Genomic DNA, 20005 nt, shown 5'->3' with positions numbered 1-20005 from the left:
GGGAAGGCTGATTTGTTCTGAAATCACTTACCCACTTCTTGCCTCCAGCGTTTCTCATTTTTCTATTGCTTTGACTACTGGCTATATGTGACTGTTTTACATGTTTCTATGGAGCTGCAAATGTGCTGTACTGCATACTCTTTCCTCCTCCTTCTGCTCTCTATATAATTATGTGGAGGTGGGGACTTGATGCAATATCTCATGCTTTATTCGTTTCAACAAGTTCAAAACTGTTGATTTCATTATATTTCAGTCCATTGTTTTAACAACTTGGAAATCAACTTTGACTGTTTTTTTACTAGTTTAAACTCTGTTCTCTTGAACTGCATCAAATCTCTTCAATCAGGATCCACTGTGGGCTTTGTCTATCCATTTTGGTTTCTGATTTTGTTTTTGGAAAAATGTCCAAATATCAACTTTCACATATCATTAGACTGCTTTTCAAAAGCATGATTATTGGGAAGTTTTTCAGTCCCTAATAACATTCAGCGCCTTTTCTGTAATTGACTGAAACATGTAGTTACACTGTTCTTTAAAACGAATTGCAGTTGAACATATGAAGAAAAGCACAATTGATGCAGTCATCACTTTCTCCTAATTATTGATTATATCTTGTCAGGGAACTGTGGGGTTATAGAATACTTACTTTCTAGGAGGGTTCCAAACTTTTGAAGCATTCTTTTCTCTGCAGGACCCACGTCCAATTACATAAGAAACATTTTTGTAATCAGGGTTCCATTTTACTGCTATTTATGCCTCATAAGTTTAGCTTTGATGCAACTCAGGAACTTGATTGCTCTTGGAGGGGTGGGTTACCACCATGCATTGACCTAATTTTGCAGCACGAGAAGTGTAAGTCTATTGAGAGATTGGACAAGGTTTAGGAAACTTTCGGTTTTTTTTTGGATTTCCTGAGTTATTGTTGAATTTATCTTCCTTTCCTTTGGGGTGCAATTCTATTCGGGTGCTTTAATTCCAATATTGACTGACCAGAATCTGAAGTACATGGACTATCATCTACAAAGCAATGGAAAATCAAAATAAATTTTGCAACTTATTTTACTTAACCACAAGTAAATAACATTCATGCATAGCTTGGGCATTCTTGTTCATGATCCTGAAATCTCTGCATTTAATGCAGATTATTAGATTAACTGTTTAAATATGTACTTTCTTGTTGTACATTAGGTAAAGAGTGAAGTTGAAAAACTTCCCAGAAACCAACGCAGAGACAGCATGAAACAAAAAATGGGAGAATTTGCACAGAAGAAACAAACACAGGTAGCAGCAGTAAATAGTAACATTGGATTAGAAAGGCCTAAAATTGAATAAGTAAGCTGCTTCCAGTCATTCTCGAGTTGAATTGGCTAAAACCCATTGGACTCTTCCACTTCCTTGTCCTAGCTGCTGTTCAAAACTCTTAATTTGCTTTCCTTTATTCCATTTATTAAAGAAAAATTATCTGGCAATTAAATCTGCAGTTCTAACTATGCGACAGACTTGGATGTTCTTTCCCAAATTACTCTTCCTTCAGTACAAAAACAAATTGTCTCGTTGTCGCAAACGTGACAGAATGATCTCCCTCCCTGTTTCAAATACCCTGGGATTTTTTTTTCTGAAGGAACCAAAATTACCCTTCCATAGGTTAAGTTTGGTTCTTACCCAACTTTCATTGTTGAAGTTTGGATAGGTTTGAAATTGTGATTCAGTTCTTGATCCAGTGAAGCATCCTATGAAGACATCTCCCTTTTACTTTGGTCAAATAGAAGACCTGGACTTAGTACAAATTCTAGATAGATCAGAACCAACCCTTAATGGGAACACTGGAATATTGGATTCTTGGCTTAGAGAACAGAACTGAATTATGCTCTTTTATAATCCACTAGTTTAAGCTTTGTGTGGGATTCGTGTTTTGTTGCATTAACAACAGCAATATTGGCATCTGCAGGCAGGGTGTTAAGTGTTTGACTGCTGTGCCAATTATACAGCTGATAAAACAATTAGCTTTGGAGAAACTGTCCTGTACAAGTCTGCTTTGAGGATCATTTATCTGTGTACACTTGAATGTTTAATTGTATTTGAAGAACTGATGTATTGCAGATGCATTTCTACAATGGACAACCTTCTGTTTGGAGGTATGTTTAAAAATTATCCAGTAATCTTTAAATGGGTAAACAATCATTTATCCAATTAATTTCATTATCTTGGAGTGGGACTGGAATTTCAAGTCATTTAATGGAGCAGACAAGTGTATTTCTGTGTAGTTAAACACATTTCACAACAAGAATCCATATATGGTCTGAAAAGGTTTGAAACATCATATGTATTCTGAAGGCAGTGAACATCGCATTTTCAAAAGTATTGGAGGAATGAGAGTGATGAAAATGATTATGGATGCTGTACACTAAGGTTAGATGAAACATCCTATTTCCTTGAAAATGTGTTAATTGTTTGGGAGGTATAACTTGTAGATATTAACATTAATATTAGGATCCTGTCCCTAATTTACTGATCGTTTCTGTATTTTTCAATGATTTTTCATTTTCTGAGGAAGAGCATTAACTTTTGTTTTGAAAGGGTGTTTTTCTATGGAGGGATAATGGTGTTGAAATACTAACTCCAGACACACAATCAGAATCTACTTATAAACTGTGAATTTAAGTTCAAGAAAACTGATCATTTGAACTGTCAACTGAGAAAAAGACCAAAAGGTCCCAGATTGTCATTTTAAAAACTTTTCTCCTGCACTAATGTCTTGGAGAGCAGGGAATTTGTTTCCCAATTCACTCCAGTGCTGTTTTGGTTGACTCTTAATGCCTTATGTTTTTATATTTCACTAATTCAATTAAGGAAGGAAGCAACCAAGACAACATTATCCGTATGCCAACAGCAGATACCAGTTGCTTTATTTCAACACTTTCTTGGCAACGTTTATAACTTTACATTCTTTAAAATTTTAAAGCAAACTCCATTACCCTGTGAGATATTAAATGTTTCAAGATTATTTCAGAGCTAGCAACAGTCTCCGACTGAGCTAGTGTGGGAGCCAGCTTTCTTTCCAAGGAGCGTGGTTAATCTTAAATCTGCTGTCTTCAGATAATCATAATCAATGGCTTCCAAGCACATTACAAGACAATCAATGGACTGCACAGTCTCTGCTGTCAAATCTTGCTGTTTCTTCCTTTCCAGGTTTTACTTTATCTTCTTGAATAGGCCTTAAGGGTTTCCATAACTATATTCAGATTTTTTTTCTATTTCTGTTCTTGATAATGTGGTTATGGTTCATCTTGTTTTTGCATGATGGGGACAAGCTCTACATATTCATACTGGAAGGTAACTGATACATGGGTGGATGCTACTCTCTCTCATTTGGGTGTACTGAGTGGAGCTTCACCTCAAGGCTTGTACCTTTTTGCTTTCTTTGGGTGAAGGTGTTGATAAAACTAAACTTTTATATATTTCTTCTTTGTATTTTCAACCAGCTTTCTTTTCCAATACCTTTTACCTGGAGCCTGCCCTCCTAACATAGGTGTATGCTGAAATTGGCAATCTGCCCCATATTTAAATAAACAATCTCAGATCTATTGAGATTGTTAGTAAGCAAATTTACGCCAATAATACACCCTACATGTCACAGTTGCCCACTTATTAGTCTTTAAAAGGGAAGGGCTACTGTCTGTTGTGGGCATAACCTTTTATCATAAGAGATACCAACACTTCACCACCCTGCCAGGTGTATCCATCTTCCTTCCATTCTTATCTACCTGCTTCCCAAACACTCCTCCCTTGAGTTGCCCAATTTTGCTGATTTAATTCACTGCCCCCACCTGGGCATTCTCCCAATTGGCTGAAGTATTATCCTGAAATTCCCTAGACTTATGAACATGTTTAGAAGATGAGTACTTGCCTGTGCCACTTTTGATCAAGGAGATTCACCCATAACTGATTCCAAGATGCATCTGCAGAAAGTCTCTGCCAATCATTTACCTAACTTCCCCATTACCCACCTGACAATTCTCATGAGTACTTGCCTGTACACCAGTGATGTGCTGGTCCAGACTTGCCTATCAAAATCTAAGTGTAGCAAGACTTAATCACTATATCAGCACAACTGTCAAATTAGCCCCATTGTCAGATATGAGGCTTATTTCCTCTTTCTTTGGAAAGTTTCATAATTATCAAATATTTTTATTTCCATCGATGTAAAGAAGCTTATTTGGTGAATAGAAAATACAATATTTTTTTTTTCTGTTTAAAAGCTGGTCCAATTCAGCAGTAAATTTTAATGATTGTGTGGAACCACAAGAGCTATTTGCAGGTACTATTCAAAAAATGTTTTCTCAAAATTCATATCTGGAATTCCTGAATTAGTTACACTTACGGAGAATCAACAAAAGGAAGATTTTTTAAATTTGTTTTTTAGAAAATTACTAATTTAGCCATTACAGGTTGTTCTGCCACAACACATGTTTTGTTAACACAAATTCTCTGTAATGCAATTGATGAATTGGGGACGCTGCTTCTAAAGCACAAACTTTTAAAACGTGTGGCTGTAAAGCGATTACATTGCCAACGTTTTAAGTGCTGTTTCTAAAGAGAGATTTTTCTATTACTCAAGAATGCAACATCGCATCACAGAAGACCTGTGCTTTAAGCCTCTGTTCAGTTATCCACAATCGAAAATTTAATCAGCAAGGTAGTATTCCTAAATACGTGCTCATTTTATGCCATTTTTTTAAATATTTGGGGTATAGGCAAATAAGTTCTGTAAGAAATTTTGAACATAATTTTCTAGCTGGAAAGATTGGAGCAGAAATAAGATGACATTTTGCGATAAATTCTTAAAGCAATTCTGACCATTGAGTTAATTATTATGTGAATATTTCCTTAATTATTGAACTTGATGAATTACCATGTTATGACCCACTGAAGTCTTGCTATGTTTGTGGTGTGTTTATATCCTGTGTAGCAATAATATTTTGGCTGCCAAGTAATATTTTTGCAAATTTAGTGCCTTTAGATCATTTATAAGGTAAGATATTGAATGACTGCTGTCCACGGAGCTCATCAAACTCATTTCCTCTGAATACCATGTACTGTTTATCCTTGTGGACCACATCCAACCAACCAAACAAATTGGTAGAGCAATGGGTAAATATCCCAAGTTGTTAAACTTTCATCTCTGAAGTGTAATGAACAAAAATCTTCGAAGTGTTTGTTTTGGCGAGTGCCATCACTAAATGAATTATGTTCTTTGCAAAATTTGATTAATTGCCTCGATCTTGTCCTTCAATTCCATTCTTAGAAGAAATTCTGGGCAAATGAGTTCGAGTTGACAGTACTTAGTTATTTTAAAAACTTGAATCATCCTCAGTTATTTTCTGTTTTCACTCCCTATTTAATTTTTTGATGTGCCAACGTCATAGTAACCCTTGTTGTGAATAAATCTAATGTTCATTAGATCCATTCCTCCATCGTACATTGGAATAAAAATAGTATTATGTGAATTGTTTAACATTGAATTTGAATATTGACCTCATTTAGCTATTGTTTGCATTTAATGATTGGGGATCCAAGACCAAAAACTTTCAGGCTCTTGCTAATGCCCATGTCTCTATATCCCTCTACTGCCTAATATTTGCAAATGAATATTTCAGTCCAATTTTTGTTTTCTTGTGTCTTTCGCTGCTGTTGTTTTATTTAAGCAACATTTCAAATTATTTGCTCTGATTTAGTTTAAATATGCAAAAATTCCTTTTGTTAAACGTTTGTGCAGTTCTTGGAAAAGAGTGATTATGATACAATGTCTTGGGTCTTCAGCATAAGTGATGGAGCTTTTCATGATTCCTTTTTAATGACCATATCTACCTTGCTTGTTCAAAGTAACTATTCACATCAGCTGCCATTTGCTGTTTTTGTTCCAGGATGTTGATATGTCATTACTAGGAAGCTGATGGCAATAATAAAAGTAGACCTTGAAGATTTAAGGCACAGGAATTTCAACTGGTGCATTGTTAATTACTTTACAAAACAATGAGCTTCATAATGAGATGAGATAAAGACTACATAATGTAATTACCAGTGGCTCATTTAGATGGCTATTTAACTTCACTAAAACATTTGTACAACTGTTTAGGAGCATGAGTTTCAATCAAAACAGCACCAAGAGCTGGATATGGCACTGAAAAAAATAATCACACAGAACAAAAAGGAAATTTCTGACCAGGAAAGGGTGTGCCTTACAAAGAAGCAGCAGCTAATGAGAGGTATGAGACTTTCTTGGAATCATGATTTGAATTTGATGTTATGGAATTTGTGAATGAAAATATTATGGTTGGTGAGAATACTAAATACACGGCAATAAATGCCTTAAATGTCCATACTGAGCAATATGTGTGTAAAGATTAGTCATGCTGGACTCCTTTTCGAAATATACTGGGTCTACAGACAATTACATGGAAACTTACAACTCAGTTGCTGTTAATGACTTAATAAAGTTATCAATTGAGTGACTAAAGCAATTCAGACCAGAACCATCTCTGGTTCAATCTCCAAACTCTAGGTATCATTCATGTTTTGATTGCACTGCCCCTTTGTGTCATCAAAAGTGCAGTTACACTACTGCTGAATTCATATTGCAACACAGGTTGTGAAATTGAATTCAGGATATTGGGTTAACATAACTTGCTGGATTATTATAAAACCTTCACAAGAGAATTTGCTATCCGTCAAGCCTGTAATTGTCTCAGTCCCACATGAGAGACCCAATTTTAATCCTCCATATTTTACCAAAATATAGCTTCCAAGGTCTTTAAAATATTGGTTAAATATTGGAGGCTGTACTCGTCCACCCTTCAGTCACTCGCACCTTAGTTCAATGAATACATTTTGGTTAGTGTGTGCAACACTTACTACAGGCAGACAAATGCTTAATTGTGCACAAACCTGATAATGATTTTTATTTAGACTCCAACTTTGTTAACTTGTGAATCTCCTCTGAATACACCCCACTCATGCCAATTCCCCTAGCAGTCAGGACCACACTGTTAATTGCTAATGTATTTGATCCCAGTATCACCCTGGCAATAGTGGTCAAACCAGGCATTTGCATTATTGGCACCCTGCCTACCTGATCCACACAATGTTAAAACTGATGCACTAAAGTAGTTTGGAAAGTCAGGTGAATTAGCGATGTGTAATAAATGTAGCTTTGTTCGTGCTTCCAAATGTCAAGATATATTTTAAACATCAAGCTCATTGTGAATTTTGATCAGTTTTGGTTTTCAGCAAAGTTTTGGAAGATTCCTGCTGCCTGTTGAACTGAGCCAAAGGGATGAATCAACCTGCATAAACATGTTCTTAGACCATCTTAATTACATTAGAACCAGAATATGTGTTACTGATATCAGTCTGAAAGAAAATATATACTACACTGGATTCATTGAGTTCAGCTTCTGAACCTGTTTATTTCACTGTGCAGATAGGGAGGCTGCTCTCTGGGAGATGGAAGAGCACCATCTGCAGGAGAAACATCAGTTCCTCAAGCAGCAGTTAAAGGATCAATACTTCCTGCAAAGGCAACAGTTGCTGAAGAAACATGAAAAGGTAAAAGAAAAGGAGCTGGCACAATATCGAAAAAGCATGTCAGACCCTAAAGGACTGAATTAATGCCTGTGATCAATGAATTTTTACTAGTCTTCAGCCTATATGGAAGAGTCTTTGTTTAATCAACTTTCCCTTTCTAAAAATGTTCCATTGAATCTATGACAAAATGAGGCCATTCAGCCCATGCCAGTTTTTATACTCCATTGAAGCTACCTTCAATCTTTTTCTTCCAAGTCTGCCCATAGCAACCATTTATTCTACTCTTCCCCAAGAGCTTATCTATCTTCCCTTCAGATGCTTTTATGCTGTTCACATCATCCAGTCCTTATCATGGGAGGCTCAATTTTTGTCACGCTTCGGGTAAAGAGTGTTCTTCTTAGTGAATCCTTGCTGATAATTTTATATTGATGGCCTCTTGTTACATTCTTTCTCACAGGAGGGAACATTTACTTTCGAACCACTCTGTAAAACCCAATTTCGGGTGACCCTTCAGCTATTTCCTGATGTGTATACCCATAAATGGCAATAATAATGACGAAATTTTCAGGAAAGGAACTGGTGCTGAACTGCCTGTATAATAATCTAGCATTAATCGAGTATTTTTTTTTAAACCAAAAGAAAGCTGATAGTGGAGCAAATAAACATGGACTGAATTCCAATTTGAGCAGTTGATTGTAACACCAGATTAGTGAAAGCTATTTCTTTGATCTGATTTAACCCCACTTAATAAAATCATTGCTAGCTCCTGACTTGAAAATGGCATGCATTTAGTTCCTGAAATTAGCATTTCCAGTTCCTGAATACCACTTAGAAATGGAAATCTACAGTATAATTCACCTGTGAATGGGAGGAGTTTTTGCATGAAAGTATGAATTTTAGCTGGATTACTTTGTTCAGAGATTCCAAACCATAAAGTAGCATTTTTTCTGTATATTTCAAATTAATACCTATAATATTCAATAGCACTAATTTATAGAAAGGATTGCCGTGTAAGAGAACATCTTCCACCCATCGAAAGATATGTTCAAAATATCCCTTAGAGACTTAGTATACTTGGCTTAGTCATTCTGCTTTTGAATTTGTTTTGTTCTATTATGACAAATAGTATCCTTTTTATAGTATCCAGTTTTGTAACCATCAATCCATTTTCAATAGACGTAATGTTTGTGTAATACTTAGATGTAAATATTATTTACAGTTACACAAATTAGTGTCTCTATTTTACAAATTCTACAATGGTAATGTTAGAAATGAATACATTGGTCTTGTTATTAGTAGGATTTTATGTTTACAAGATATCATTTAGATCAAAATGACTTTCAGTACATTCATTGGCATACCTGCCACCAGCATGTATAATCAGAGAACTTTTAATTGGCTAAATGATGTAGTGTTGTATCCCTCTGCTTATTTATCTGTCCTGGTTTCTGGATCAGAACAGGCAATTGGTCAGAGTCATAATCGCAACTGAAGGCTTACTTGGATATGAGTCCTACAAGGAACACTATCAGGGCGAGAAACACTTCAGTTTACACTATAATAAAATGCATAACAATGGAGCTCCAAATGGCCTTACTGGTCCAAGGTTGAGAAGCAAAAAGCATTATCCAACTCAGTGTAACTAGCTGTAAGACTTGCTGTAAGATTCTGCAGTAAAGACATGATCAGTTTTAGCTGTGAAGCCGCTTTTTGGTTGGTTAATTTACTGCAGATTTGGGTTTGAATCCTTTGGTGAAGAGGAGCCATTGAATGAAATCCTGGAATCTCCGTATAGAGTAGTGCGTTAGGATGGATTTGGCATCTGGAGAACAAAAGGGACAATATACAGTTGGTGATGCAGGGCAGGAGAACAGACTTGGGAGAAAATGGATTTATCTTTACTCATACAATCAATGGTGTATTTGACATGAATTTGACATGAATTGCAGTGAATTTTAGCAAATTTGCATGTTACCTACATGCTTTCTCCTTTTGTTTATTTTATATGGCCAAAGGAGTTAGAGCAAATGCAGCGTTACAATCAGCGAATGATTGAGCAGCTAAAGATCAGACAGCAGCAGGAAAAGAACAGACTTCCCAAGATCCAAAGAAGCGATGGGAAGACCAGAATGGTTATGTACAAGAAGAGTCTGCGCATTAACTCTACTGGGAGTCACACAGAAGACAGAGAAAAAATAAAGCAGGTATAACCTAATCTCCATTATCGCAAGGTTTGTGAAGGTTTGTAGCTCAGGTTGAGGTTTAGGGTGTAGGTTTGCTCGCTGAGATTATATCTTCTATCTTAAGATATAAATAGAAAGCAGGAGACAACAGCTTCGCTTCACTTGGAAGTCGCCACTGATGATACCTAGCCAGGTAATGAAACGTCTGGATATCAAACCTACAGCTCAGCGAGCAAACCTACACCCTAAATCTCCATTATTGCAATAGGTGCTGCTTTCTGACTTTCGACAAGCTATCAATACAGACACCCACAAGGCAAAAAATAGCAAAAACGTGCATAACTTTCCAAGACAGATGTATTCCTTTATAAAATAATGGAAAATTTGATAGGCAGCTTGCTGGCAGGGGAGTGTGGTTTCAAATGGCGGAACGCTTAGCTATGACAGATGCCCTAGCAGGATGTTATCTCAATTGATCCTGGATTGGTTTGGAGTTTGCTGGGGAACTCCAGAGGAGGCCACAAGATCAAGTATATCTGATTCTGAGCGAGGAGGAAGCCATAAATCCTTGAGGCTGGAAGTCTTTCATTATGGCAAGCATAGGTGGGGGCAGGAGGAACCATTTCTGTTCCACCTGGCCATCAATCGGGGTCTTTTCCCCTCAATTTTCTCACTCTGCTGCAGCTACCAACTTTCCAGAGCCTAGATTATGTAGCCAATCACTTCAAAACCTTTGCTTTAGAGGCATGCAGCTGAAAACGTGTTGCTGGAAAAGCGCAGCAGGTCAGGCAGCATCCAAGGAGCTGGAGAATCGACGTTTCGGGCATGAGCTCATGCCCGAAACGTCGATTCTCCTGCTCCTTGGATGCTGCCTGACCTGCTGCGCTTTTCCAGCAACACGTTTTCAGCTCTGATCTCCAGCATCTGCAGTCCTCACTTTTTTCTTTAGAGGCCTGCACAAATGTTTTCTAGTGTCATTTCTGCCTCACTTCACGAGTGTTACAGTCTGATCTGTAATTTATAGACAAGACCTAGATACCTCACTTTTTTTTAAAATCTACTTGTTGGTTTCCTTTAATATCTTGAAAGCTTGAAAATATCTTGTAACATTCCAGGTACTCTTGCTGGCTGAGTCTGATCAGCTAAAAATATTGGCTTTATTATTTGAAAACTATTTATTTGAAAGGGAAATAATTGATCAGACATCATTGTGGATGTAATAAGAAACACTGATAAAGGGAGCTGGTGGATTTATTGTATTTAGATTTCCAGAAGGCATTTTACAACCTATCATGACAAAATTAAATACATAAGAATTCATTAGCAAGGATTGTGAATTTGGAAGAAGGTGGCAGTTATTTTCAGGTTGGTGTAATGTAACAAGTGGCGTGCCACAGAATTGGTGTTGGGACCTCAGTTATTTACAGTCCACATTCATGATTATATAAATAATTAAGCTGAAAGAACTAAATGTACAATTGCTAAATTTGCAGCTGATACAAAGATTGGCCATAAAATAAGTTATGAAGAGGACTTGAAGTGTTACAAAGGGATAAAGAGGTTAAATGAGAGGACCCAAGGGCTTTGGGGAAAGATAGGAAAGTGGATCTGAGGATTATTGAATCAGCCATGATCTCATTGAATAGTGAAGCAGACTCAATTGGCCAAATGGCCTATTTCTGCTACTGTGTTCTTTGGATGATGGTAAGTTGGACAAGATAAGCAAATATCCATGACAGTGAATGCAAATAATGACACTTTTATGTAGGGAGAGACTAAAATTAGGGAATACAAATTTAAAAATTAGGAGTCTCCCATTTAAGATGCAGATAGGGACATTTTTCGAAGTGATCTCTGGAGAGCATTGGTCACAGATTCACTAAATATTTTTAAGGCAGAGGTAGGTATATGTCTTGACTAAAAAGGGAGTCCGAAGGTAAAGGAGATGGGCAGGAAAGTGGATTTGATGCCAGTACGACTTTTGGGATGCACTTTCATTGTAAGACCTATGTCACTTACAATTAAAGATTAAGTTGGAGTGCCAACCTAAAGTTTAACTAGTTCCTGACAAGACCCATGACACAATTTATTAAGTTTATCAGAACAAATATAAAAGAAATGATACTTAATAAAAAGAGTAGTTTTCAACCTATTCAGGTTGGAGTGCCAGTTTGGAACACTGTTAAGTTGGGCACACATCCCTTGTTCTGTTGATTTGAATATCTCCTATGTATGATCTTTCATGTACAGTGGGTCCCTAAAACCATCGCTTGCTGTCTGTGCTCGGAACGATCCTGAGTTCCAACAGGCTTATTATAATTAATGATCATCTTGGATTTGCTCAACAATCCATCCCAATTCTTGATTTCTTTAAAAGTAATATTCATTTTAGTGATTTCATTCCTACTGTCGTCTTGGTTCATTCTTTGATATGGCAATCACTTTTGTAAGGTTATTCCTTTTATGACAGCTTGTCCTTAGTTTACAGTTATGAAGAGAGGCTGATATGCTCAGGGTGTTTTCTTCAGAACAGCGAAAGTCTAGGAGGATAGAGGTATATAAGGTTGAGGGGCATGGGCATGGTGAATAGAAATTAGCTGTTCATCATAGTCAAAGGATCAATAACAATGGGGCAGAATTTTAAAATGAAAACCAGATTTAGAGAGAAATTGAAGAAAAATGCTTTCACCCAAGAATGGTAGGCGTCTGGAATGAACTATCTGGGACGGTTGTTGAGGTGGGAGCCCTCAATCTTAAAAAGTACTTGGATGAGCACTTGAGATTTCATAACATTAAAAGGTGTGGGTAAGTGGGACATGTAGGTATACTTTTGGCGATGTAGATTTGATGGGCAGAAATGCCTCTTCTACACTGTATGATTCTACAATTTACCAATTCCTTAAATTTTTACCAACATAACATGGCCTTATTGAGGTAATGTATTAATCTGTCTAGGGCATGTTATGTCACCACCTCGTGATGAGCTATCTTCCTAAATATCCTAATTAAAGTATTTTAAAATAACTAAGTTAGTATAGAACCTAAATCCAAAGTAATGTATACATTTGTACAGGTACAGCCATAAGTCTGTTACGAAGTTACAAAACTCAACTTTTTAAAACACAGTGCTGTACTTGAGTAAAAGCTGTCCTCTTCAAAAAGTCATTTTTTAGCCCAAGTTTTTACATTTAGCCTGAGCTATTAAACAGCAACAAAATATAAACCTTGTTTTTGACCAAACAATATGGTGTTCTTCTCACAAAATATTTACGACTAACTACACAAACAATATAATTTAGTTCCTCACTTGCTTACTCTATTAAAAGTTAACGATTGATAAAAATTACTCAATCCTACACCACAATTTGAACAGCTGCGGTTTTACTGAATGGCAGAACAGTCTTGAAGGACGATGGGTCTGCTCCAAATTTTTGTCCCAGTGAATGAGTGAAAATTAACCAAAATAAGTCCCCAGATTGATATGTTTTTTTATTTTTGTTCGAGAAACAATTAAACAAGAAACAGGAATAGGCCATTCAGCCTGTCCGGTCTGCTCCACCATTTGGCTGATCCTGTATTTTAGTGCCACTCACTCTCCATAGTTCTTGATGCCTTTAAAATCTGAAAAATTATTGATCTTTTTCTTGAAAATATTCTGACCTGGCATCCACAACCTTCTCTTGTCGTGAAGTTCACAGGTTGACCACCCTCCGAGTGAACAAATGGTTATTCACCTTAGGCCTAAATGGACTACTCTATTTCTTGAGACTGATTCCTAGTTCTAGACTCCGAAACCAGAGAAAACATCTTCCAGCATCCAGTCTGTGTAGACAGTCCTGTTAGATGTTTGTACTTTTCAATCAAATACCGGCCCTGTTAACCTCCCCTTCTCCTCCCCTCAAAACACCCAACAGCACCATAAACTGTTAGGCAGTTCCATGGTATCAGCCTGGTGAACATTCACTGCACTTTCTCTGTGGCAAGTATATTTTCTCTTACATAGAGACACCAAAAACTGCATGCAGAACTCCAGGTGTGGTTTTACTATAACTGCAATAAGACATCCCAGCCTCTGAACTGAAACTTACATTTGCAGGTGCAGCTGTGAAAGTGTAAACCAGCTTGTCAGAAGAGCAATCTACAGACTGTGAAACTACTTTTTTAAAAAACAAACTATGCTCCATTCTTTTGAGCTTGCAACTGAAACTTATTAATTAAAAGGTAGGACTACAAGAAAGAAAACTAATCAGGCATTTGTAGAATTTTACAAGAGAATTACAATGTTGTAGGATTAGAGGTTTTGGTCACTGAAGTTAGAAAAATTCAAGAATTTTCTTTGTAGTTTGTTTTTGGGTGGATAGAAGGGTAAAAGATTCCAGGTTATTCATGACTTCAGTTTGACAATCTAACATATTGATATGGGTCAGCAAGTGCAACTCTTCCAAATTCTCCATACACCGTAGCAATCTGTCTCTCTCTTTATTTCTTAATTCAGTAATGAATGGTGTTCACATTCCAGAAATGTCTGTGGTGTACGGAAAATGCAAGGAATTGAGGTGTCCCAACAAAGCTAAGTAATCAACTGGTACTTCCATTTTCTGGACATCATGCTGTCAGTAGCTCATATTCAGCCTGTCAAGTCTGCTCCATCATTTGACTGACCCTCTATTTTAGTGCCATGGTATATTTGTGTAACTTGTTTTTTTGTTTTATGCCATGCTGTTATTTATCAAAACAGTTTGGACTGCAGGAAGAGAAGAGGCAAAAGATGGAAAAGCAAAATCAACAATTAAAACATGAAACCCAAATGAAAGACATGCTACATACATGTGACAATAATATCCAGGAACTCCAGCAGCTACAGGTAATGGAAATAGCATTTGTTGCATGACTTTTGGTACAATTATCAGTTTTTTGTATAAAGAACATTGTAACATGAAATAAAACAAAATTCTAGAAATACCTAGCAGGTCTGGCAGCATTTGAGAGAGAATCAATGTTAATGTTTCAGATCAATGAGTTTTCATCAATCTCCTGGTTGTTTGATTTTGCTGTTTCAGGAGAAAGTAGAATGTTTAGTTTCTGCAGTGACTATAAAATGCTCATTCATCCTGATAAAGTGCTAACTGCATCATTTTTGTACAAAAATTAGTTCTAATGGCTATCATTGTCATCTGCTTTAAGTGCAACTTTTAAAACAAAATCAGTTTTATTCCTAATGTTAACCTGTTGCCTTGGGTGAGTTTGGTAATTTTTTTTAAATGATTTTGTAAATTTTTTAAAAAGCCTTCTTGAGACAAAAATGGTACTCAAAGCAATCTAAATAAATAAGCAAATGGCTGAACTAAAAGAATTAAACAGCAAAAAAATGTGCTGTAATGGCAATGAAGTCTGTAGTCAAAACTGAACCTGCTGTAGTTTCTATTTAATGATTCATGCAGGTGGCCCTGTAAAGATTTTATCTGAATCACAAATTAAACACACACCTAATGTAAACATTTGAGATTGTCTTGTGTGTTACTAATTTTTAGGGCGACTATGTACAGATCTCAGTAGGACTTGGCAGTAACTCCCCCACCAAATATTAACACAATCTAATTCTAAACAAATATGGCTAACATTTTGATATTAATGAATAGTTTTTCCTTGAATCAATTATTTTGTCATTGCCTTTGTATCCTTTGAATTATACAGTTTAGCCCTAAAGATGCTAAATAGAATGGCATGTGCTGCATATATTTGCTTTACTTTCAACTATCAGTAGTAAATTGTCAATAGCTGAGAGTGGAATCATGTGTAAAACTATTTAATGGTATTTCAGAAATGTAAATAGCTTTGCGACAAATGATCAACTGCAGAAATTTAATTATCTTTAATTCTTCAGAATGAAAAGTGCCATTTTTTGATTGAACACGAAACTGAAAAGTTAAAAGCGCTTGATGAAAACCATAACCAGCAACTCAAGGAATGGCAAGAGAAGCTCAGGCCAAGGAAGAAAGTAAGTGATTATGAAGAGTCAAAGAGATAAGATGAAAAAATATTTCCTCATGGCTAAACCTTGCGTATTTCTTATGATTTACTTTTTTTACAAAGTGAAAGTTGGTAAACACTCCTATATCCAACAATTCATCTGTATGTGCTGTTGTAATCAAAACAAGCTTGTGTTATGTGGCTTTCATTCATTTAAGCAACACATCGTTTTGGGGGGGAAAAGTGATATTGTGTCTGATTTCTGATGTGCAGTAGGACAGATGTGTGAAGGGTGGATATAAAAGCCAAAGTTGGCCTTTCCGCCATCCCTGACCTAGCTGAAATGTTATGGAAGTGGCAGAAGATGATGGACCTCTTTCTTGAGGTCTGTGAGTGGCCAATTAAGGCCTCACCTGCTGCCAGCAGTACTTTATTCACCAGGAATTTTCCTATGCTCCTTGGTATATTGGGACTGCTCATGTACCTGACGGAGGCTGTCTAAGACTGGTCTTATACACACGAGAGGGAATTATACCTTAAAGCAAATAATGCTACTCCCAACGTTAAGTTACCGCAGGCCAGCCATTGGGATCAAAGCCGAATTTTATCTGCGGTGAAAGTTTTGATGTGCTGCGTCCATCAATTCAGCACAATTTGTACTCCAATTATTCCAAGCTATTTTAGCAGGATCAAGAATGCCATCACACTAGAATAATGATAAAAAGAACTTTGATTTACAGAACAAATTTCATGAATATCCTAGATCACATCGAAGCCAAAGACTTTCGTTGTGTAGTGAAATCTCACTAGCACAAAGTGAAAGCAACAAACAGTCAAGCTGTTTTGCTTTGAGATAGTAGAAAGATAAATGTCAGTACGTCAGGAGAACTCCTTTACCCTTCTCCAAAATAAATAATCTTTTCTTCTCTTATCTACATTTACAGTATTCCACTTCAAGTGGGTAGTATTGTGTAAATGCCCCACTGTCTGGAAGCTGCACTTTAACTGGTCCGACAGCTGTTCTTGAAACAGCTATAGTGAAGTGCTCTTCCACTTCCCATTTATGACCCCGTTTCGAAACCTGAAAATTGGCATGACCCTTGCAGGCTGCATTTATTTGTATGGGCATCTCGTAGCCCTGGGTTATGAATGGTGAAGCTTCCAGGTTATTTCCAAAATGTGGTTGATGAGTAATCCTTGCCCCCTTGTGACTGCCTGTCACCAGTGCATATTGGAGGATTTTGATACTTGATTGTCGACCCTGTTTAGCTTTGTTATGAGCACACTTGCTTCGGCCATCAAATCCAGCACTGAAGCTGCTTGCTCTTTAAGGTAGGGTTTCTCCTTTGTACCACAATACCTCTTAAAAAGTATTCCCAGTAGTTTTGTTTTGTGTTTTACTCCAGAATTTATTTAGGACTTCAATTCACTGTTAGTCATTGAGGCATATGATTTAGAAGGATCGACAAGGCACAAATATTTTTGAGATACAGTCCTTAATTTGAATGTGGAATTCTCTGCCACAGGAAGTGATTGAGACCAAGACACTGAATACTTGTAAAATGGTGATAGATATCTGTTATTTGGTGAGTTTTGAGAAGATTTTGTATCTCAGGTTGAGGTTTTGGATGTAGGTTTACTCGCTGAGCTGGAAGGTTCCTTTCCAGATGTTTCTTTACCCTACCAGTTAACATCTTCAGTGGGCCTCAGGCAAAGCAATTCTGAAAATGCCTACTTTCTATTTATATGTTTGGGTTTCTTTGGGTTGGTGATGTCACTTCCTGTGGTGGTCACTTCCTGTTCCTTTTCTCAGTGGATGGTAGATGGGGTCTAACTGTGTATTGATAGAGTTAAACAAAGCTCTCACTGTCCACCCTATCTAATCCTCTGATCTTCTTGTATGTCTCTATTAAGTAACCTCTAAACTTTCTCTCTCTAACAAAAACAGCCTCCAGTCACTCAGCTTTTTCTCATAAGACCTTCCCTCCATATCAGGCAATATCTTGGTAAATCTCCTCTGCATCCTTTCCAATGCTTTCACATCCTTCCTATAATGCAGTGACCAGAACTGTACACAGTACACCAAGTGCAGCCGCACCAGACTTCTGTAGAGCTGCAAAATGACCTCGTGGCTCCGAAGCTCAATCCCACTACCAATAAAAGCTAACACACTGTATGCCTTCTTAACAACCCTATCAATCTGGGTGGCAACTTTCAGGGATCTATGCACGTGGAGACAGGGATCTCTCTGCTTATCCACACTACCATGAATCTTACTATTAGCCCAATACTCTCTATTCTTATTACTCCTTCCAAAGTGAATCACCTCAACTTATCCGCATTAAACTCCATTTGCCATCTCTCGGCCCAGCCCTGCAGTTTATCTACGTCCCTCTCTGGATAGTGCGGAAGGATGTCGCGGGTTACAATTTTACCGACCTTAGTGTCATCTGCAAATTTACTAACCCATCCTTCTACGCCCTCATCCAGGTCATTTGTAAAAATGACTAACAGCAGTGGCCCCAAAACAGATCTTTGCGATCCTTGAAGGGCTGAATGGTCTACTCCTACTTTCTATGTTTCTATACATGATTTATTTTTTGCACCAGACTATGGTTTATTTTTCATATTTGTATTTACTTAGCTCCTTTATTTAGATTTAAAATGTACCAAAGTATCATGTTATTGTATGCTAACAAGTTTGATTTGAAAGTTAAGAATTTGTAATGACAGAGCAGTGGACCAATAAAGAAATTTTAATATCACAGAATAATAGTAATATTGTAAAATACTACTTATGGTTAGTATTCAGAACTTGATTCTTCAAGGTCTTTTGAAATGTTGGTGCTTGAATGCTTAGGCCAGTTTTCATAGTGATATGTTTGCTGCAGGCTTTGGAAGAAGAGCTGACCCAGAAAAAGAAAGACCAGGAGAACTTCTTTAAAATCAGTGAAGAAGCAGAGTGTCAGAGTCCAAGTTCTCCAAACAAGGTTGCCAAATTTTTCCCTTTTACTTCAGAATTATCCTAAAGAAGATCAGGACTTTACTGCTACAGGAACTCAGGACTACAGAGATGTGATCAAGTTGTTTATTTATATTTTCTGAACTGAAATTGTATTACTGTTTTCTGATTTGGGAGGGAAAGAAATACTGTATTTACTACTGATATCTTTAAAAAAATGAACCTTTGATGTTATCTGGGGTGCTTTGCGATGGATAAACTGTATACACATAGTTGTACCAAAGTATTCTTTAGTTGAAGGACTTCTAAATTCTTGTTTTCATAGCTTCCTTGTCTGTAAATGACTAGCTAACTAAGATAATGCATAATTATAAAGCAAGTTTTTAAAAAAGATGTCATTTAGTTCCTATTATTGAAAATAAGTTTTTACTAAATATTCTTAATGGCTTAATGAAGAACTGGATTCAACAAAAAAAAAACTGTCCTCTTCAAACAAACCACTGTATTAAGACAAAACCTGCCAATAAAAGTTATAATCTACAGCATTGGTTGCTGTTTGTTTGACTTCACTATTTGTCCAGAAGCCCACATCAACAATTTGATGCCAGTAGCTTAGTTTGAGTATTATCCTGCTGGCTGCAGATCCCCCAGTTTCAATCTTTACCATAATTGTTGCTTTCAGAGATTCTCTTAGGGATAGCTTTCAGCAATTGCAAGTGGAGTTCATTCACTTAGAGTGACACCATCAACAAATGAAAACAATTCAGCAGAAAGAAAATGTAGCGACTGTTTGTTTTTATATAAAACCACTGTATTGATTTTCCCTTCCATCCATTGTCTCACTGAGCAGTGTTCAGGAGTTGGATCCTTACCCAATTTTTATAAATCCATATCTTCGATTGGAATAGCTTCAGGAGAGTTGAAATTTCTCTGGATGGAGTTCAAAGTGACAGCAGGATCCAAGTAAATTTTGTCAATTGGATGCAAAGGATCAATCGGTTAAGCCCTTAGCAAATGTCATGGCATGTAGACGATTGAGGTGTACATATAGGCAACTGTGGCATACACAATACAAATAGTTTTTGAGCAGCTGTGTGGGGCTGTTGTCAACTTTCATAGTGAGTACTGCATCTAGTTGTGGTTGCCAAAATATAAAAGACAAAAATAGAAATTCTAGAGATGATGCAGAAAATGCTGAGGCTGAGCCCTAGGACAGGCCTGTGAAGGTGGCTCTGAAGGGTTGTCCAGGAAAAAGCTAGCCAAGTTCCTGACACATCTGGCCTCCCGTGCATTCTTGCTGGAAGCA

At 36.9% G+C, this 20005-nt stretch overlaps 1 protein-coding gene across 2 annotated transcripts in view; it reads left to right on the top strand.

The window, feature by feature from the left end:
* The window catches only part of stk10 (serine/threonine kinase 10), a 111916-nt gene extending 92672 nt beyond the window's left edge, over positions 1 to 19244 (top strand). Inside the window, exons 13-19 of one of the 2 annotated variants that reach the window (XM_043703802.2) lie at positions 1189 to 1281; positions 6137 to 6266; positions 7481 to 7605; positions 9600 to 9788; positions 14506 to 14631; positions 15652 to 15765; positions 18629 to 19244. In XM_043703802.2, the coding sequence (XP_043559737.2) occupies positions 1189 to 1281; positions 6137 to 6266; positions 7481 to 7605; positions 9600 to 9788; positions 14506 to 14631; positions 15652 to 15765; positions 18629 to 18766 (915 nt within the window). In that variant the 3' untranslated portion in view covers positions 18767 to 19244. The remainder of the gene's footprint in view (positions 1 to 1188; positions 1282 to 6136; positions 6267 to 7480; positions 7606 to 9599; positions 9789 to 14505; positions 14632 to 15651; positions 15766 to 18628) is intronic. The other variant, XM_043703803.2, reaches the window with a different exon arrangement.
* Positions 19245 to 20005: the final 761 nt, after the last annotated feature.

This window comes from Chiloscyllium plagiosum, unplaced genomic scaffold (assembly GCF_037043375.1).
Source record: "Chiloscyllium plagiosum isolate Xiang-an unplaced genomic scaffold, Cpla_swu_hap1 HiC_scaffold_16, whole genome shotgun sequence".
NCBI classification, from domain to species: domain Eukaryota; kingdom Metazoa; phylum Chordata; class Chondrichthyes; order Orectolobiformes; family Hemiscylliidae; genus Chiloscyllium; species Chiloscyllium plagiosum.
The sequence above is the reverse complement of the archived record's forward strand: the minus strand, read 5'-3'. Positions and strand labels throughout refer to the sequence as shown.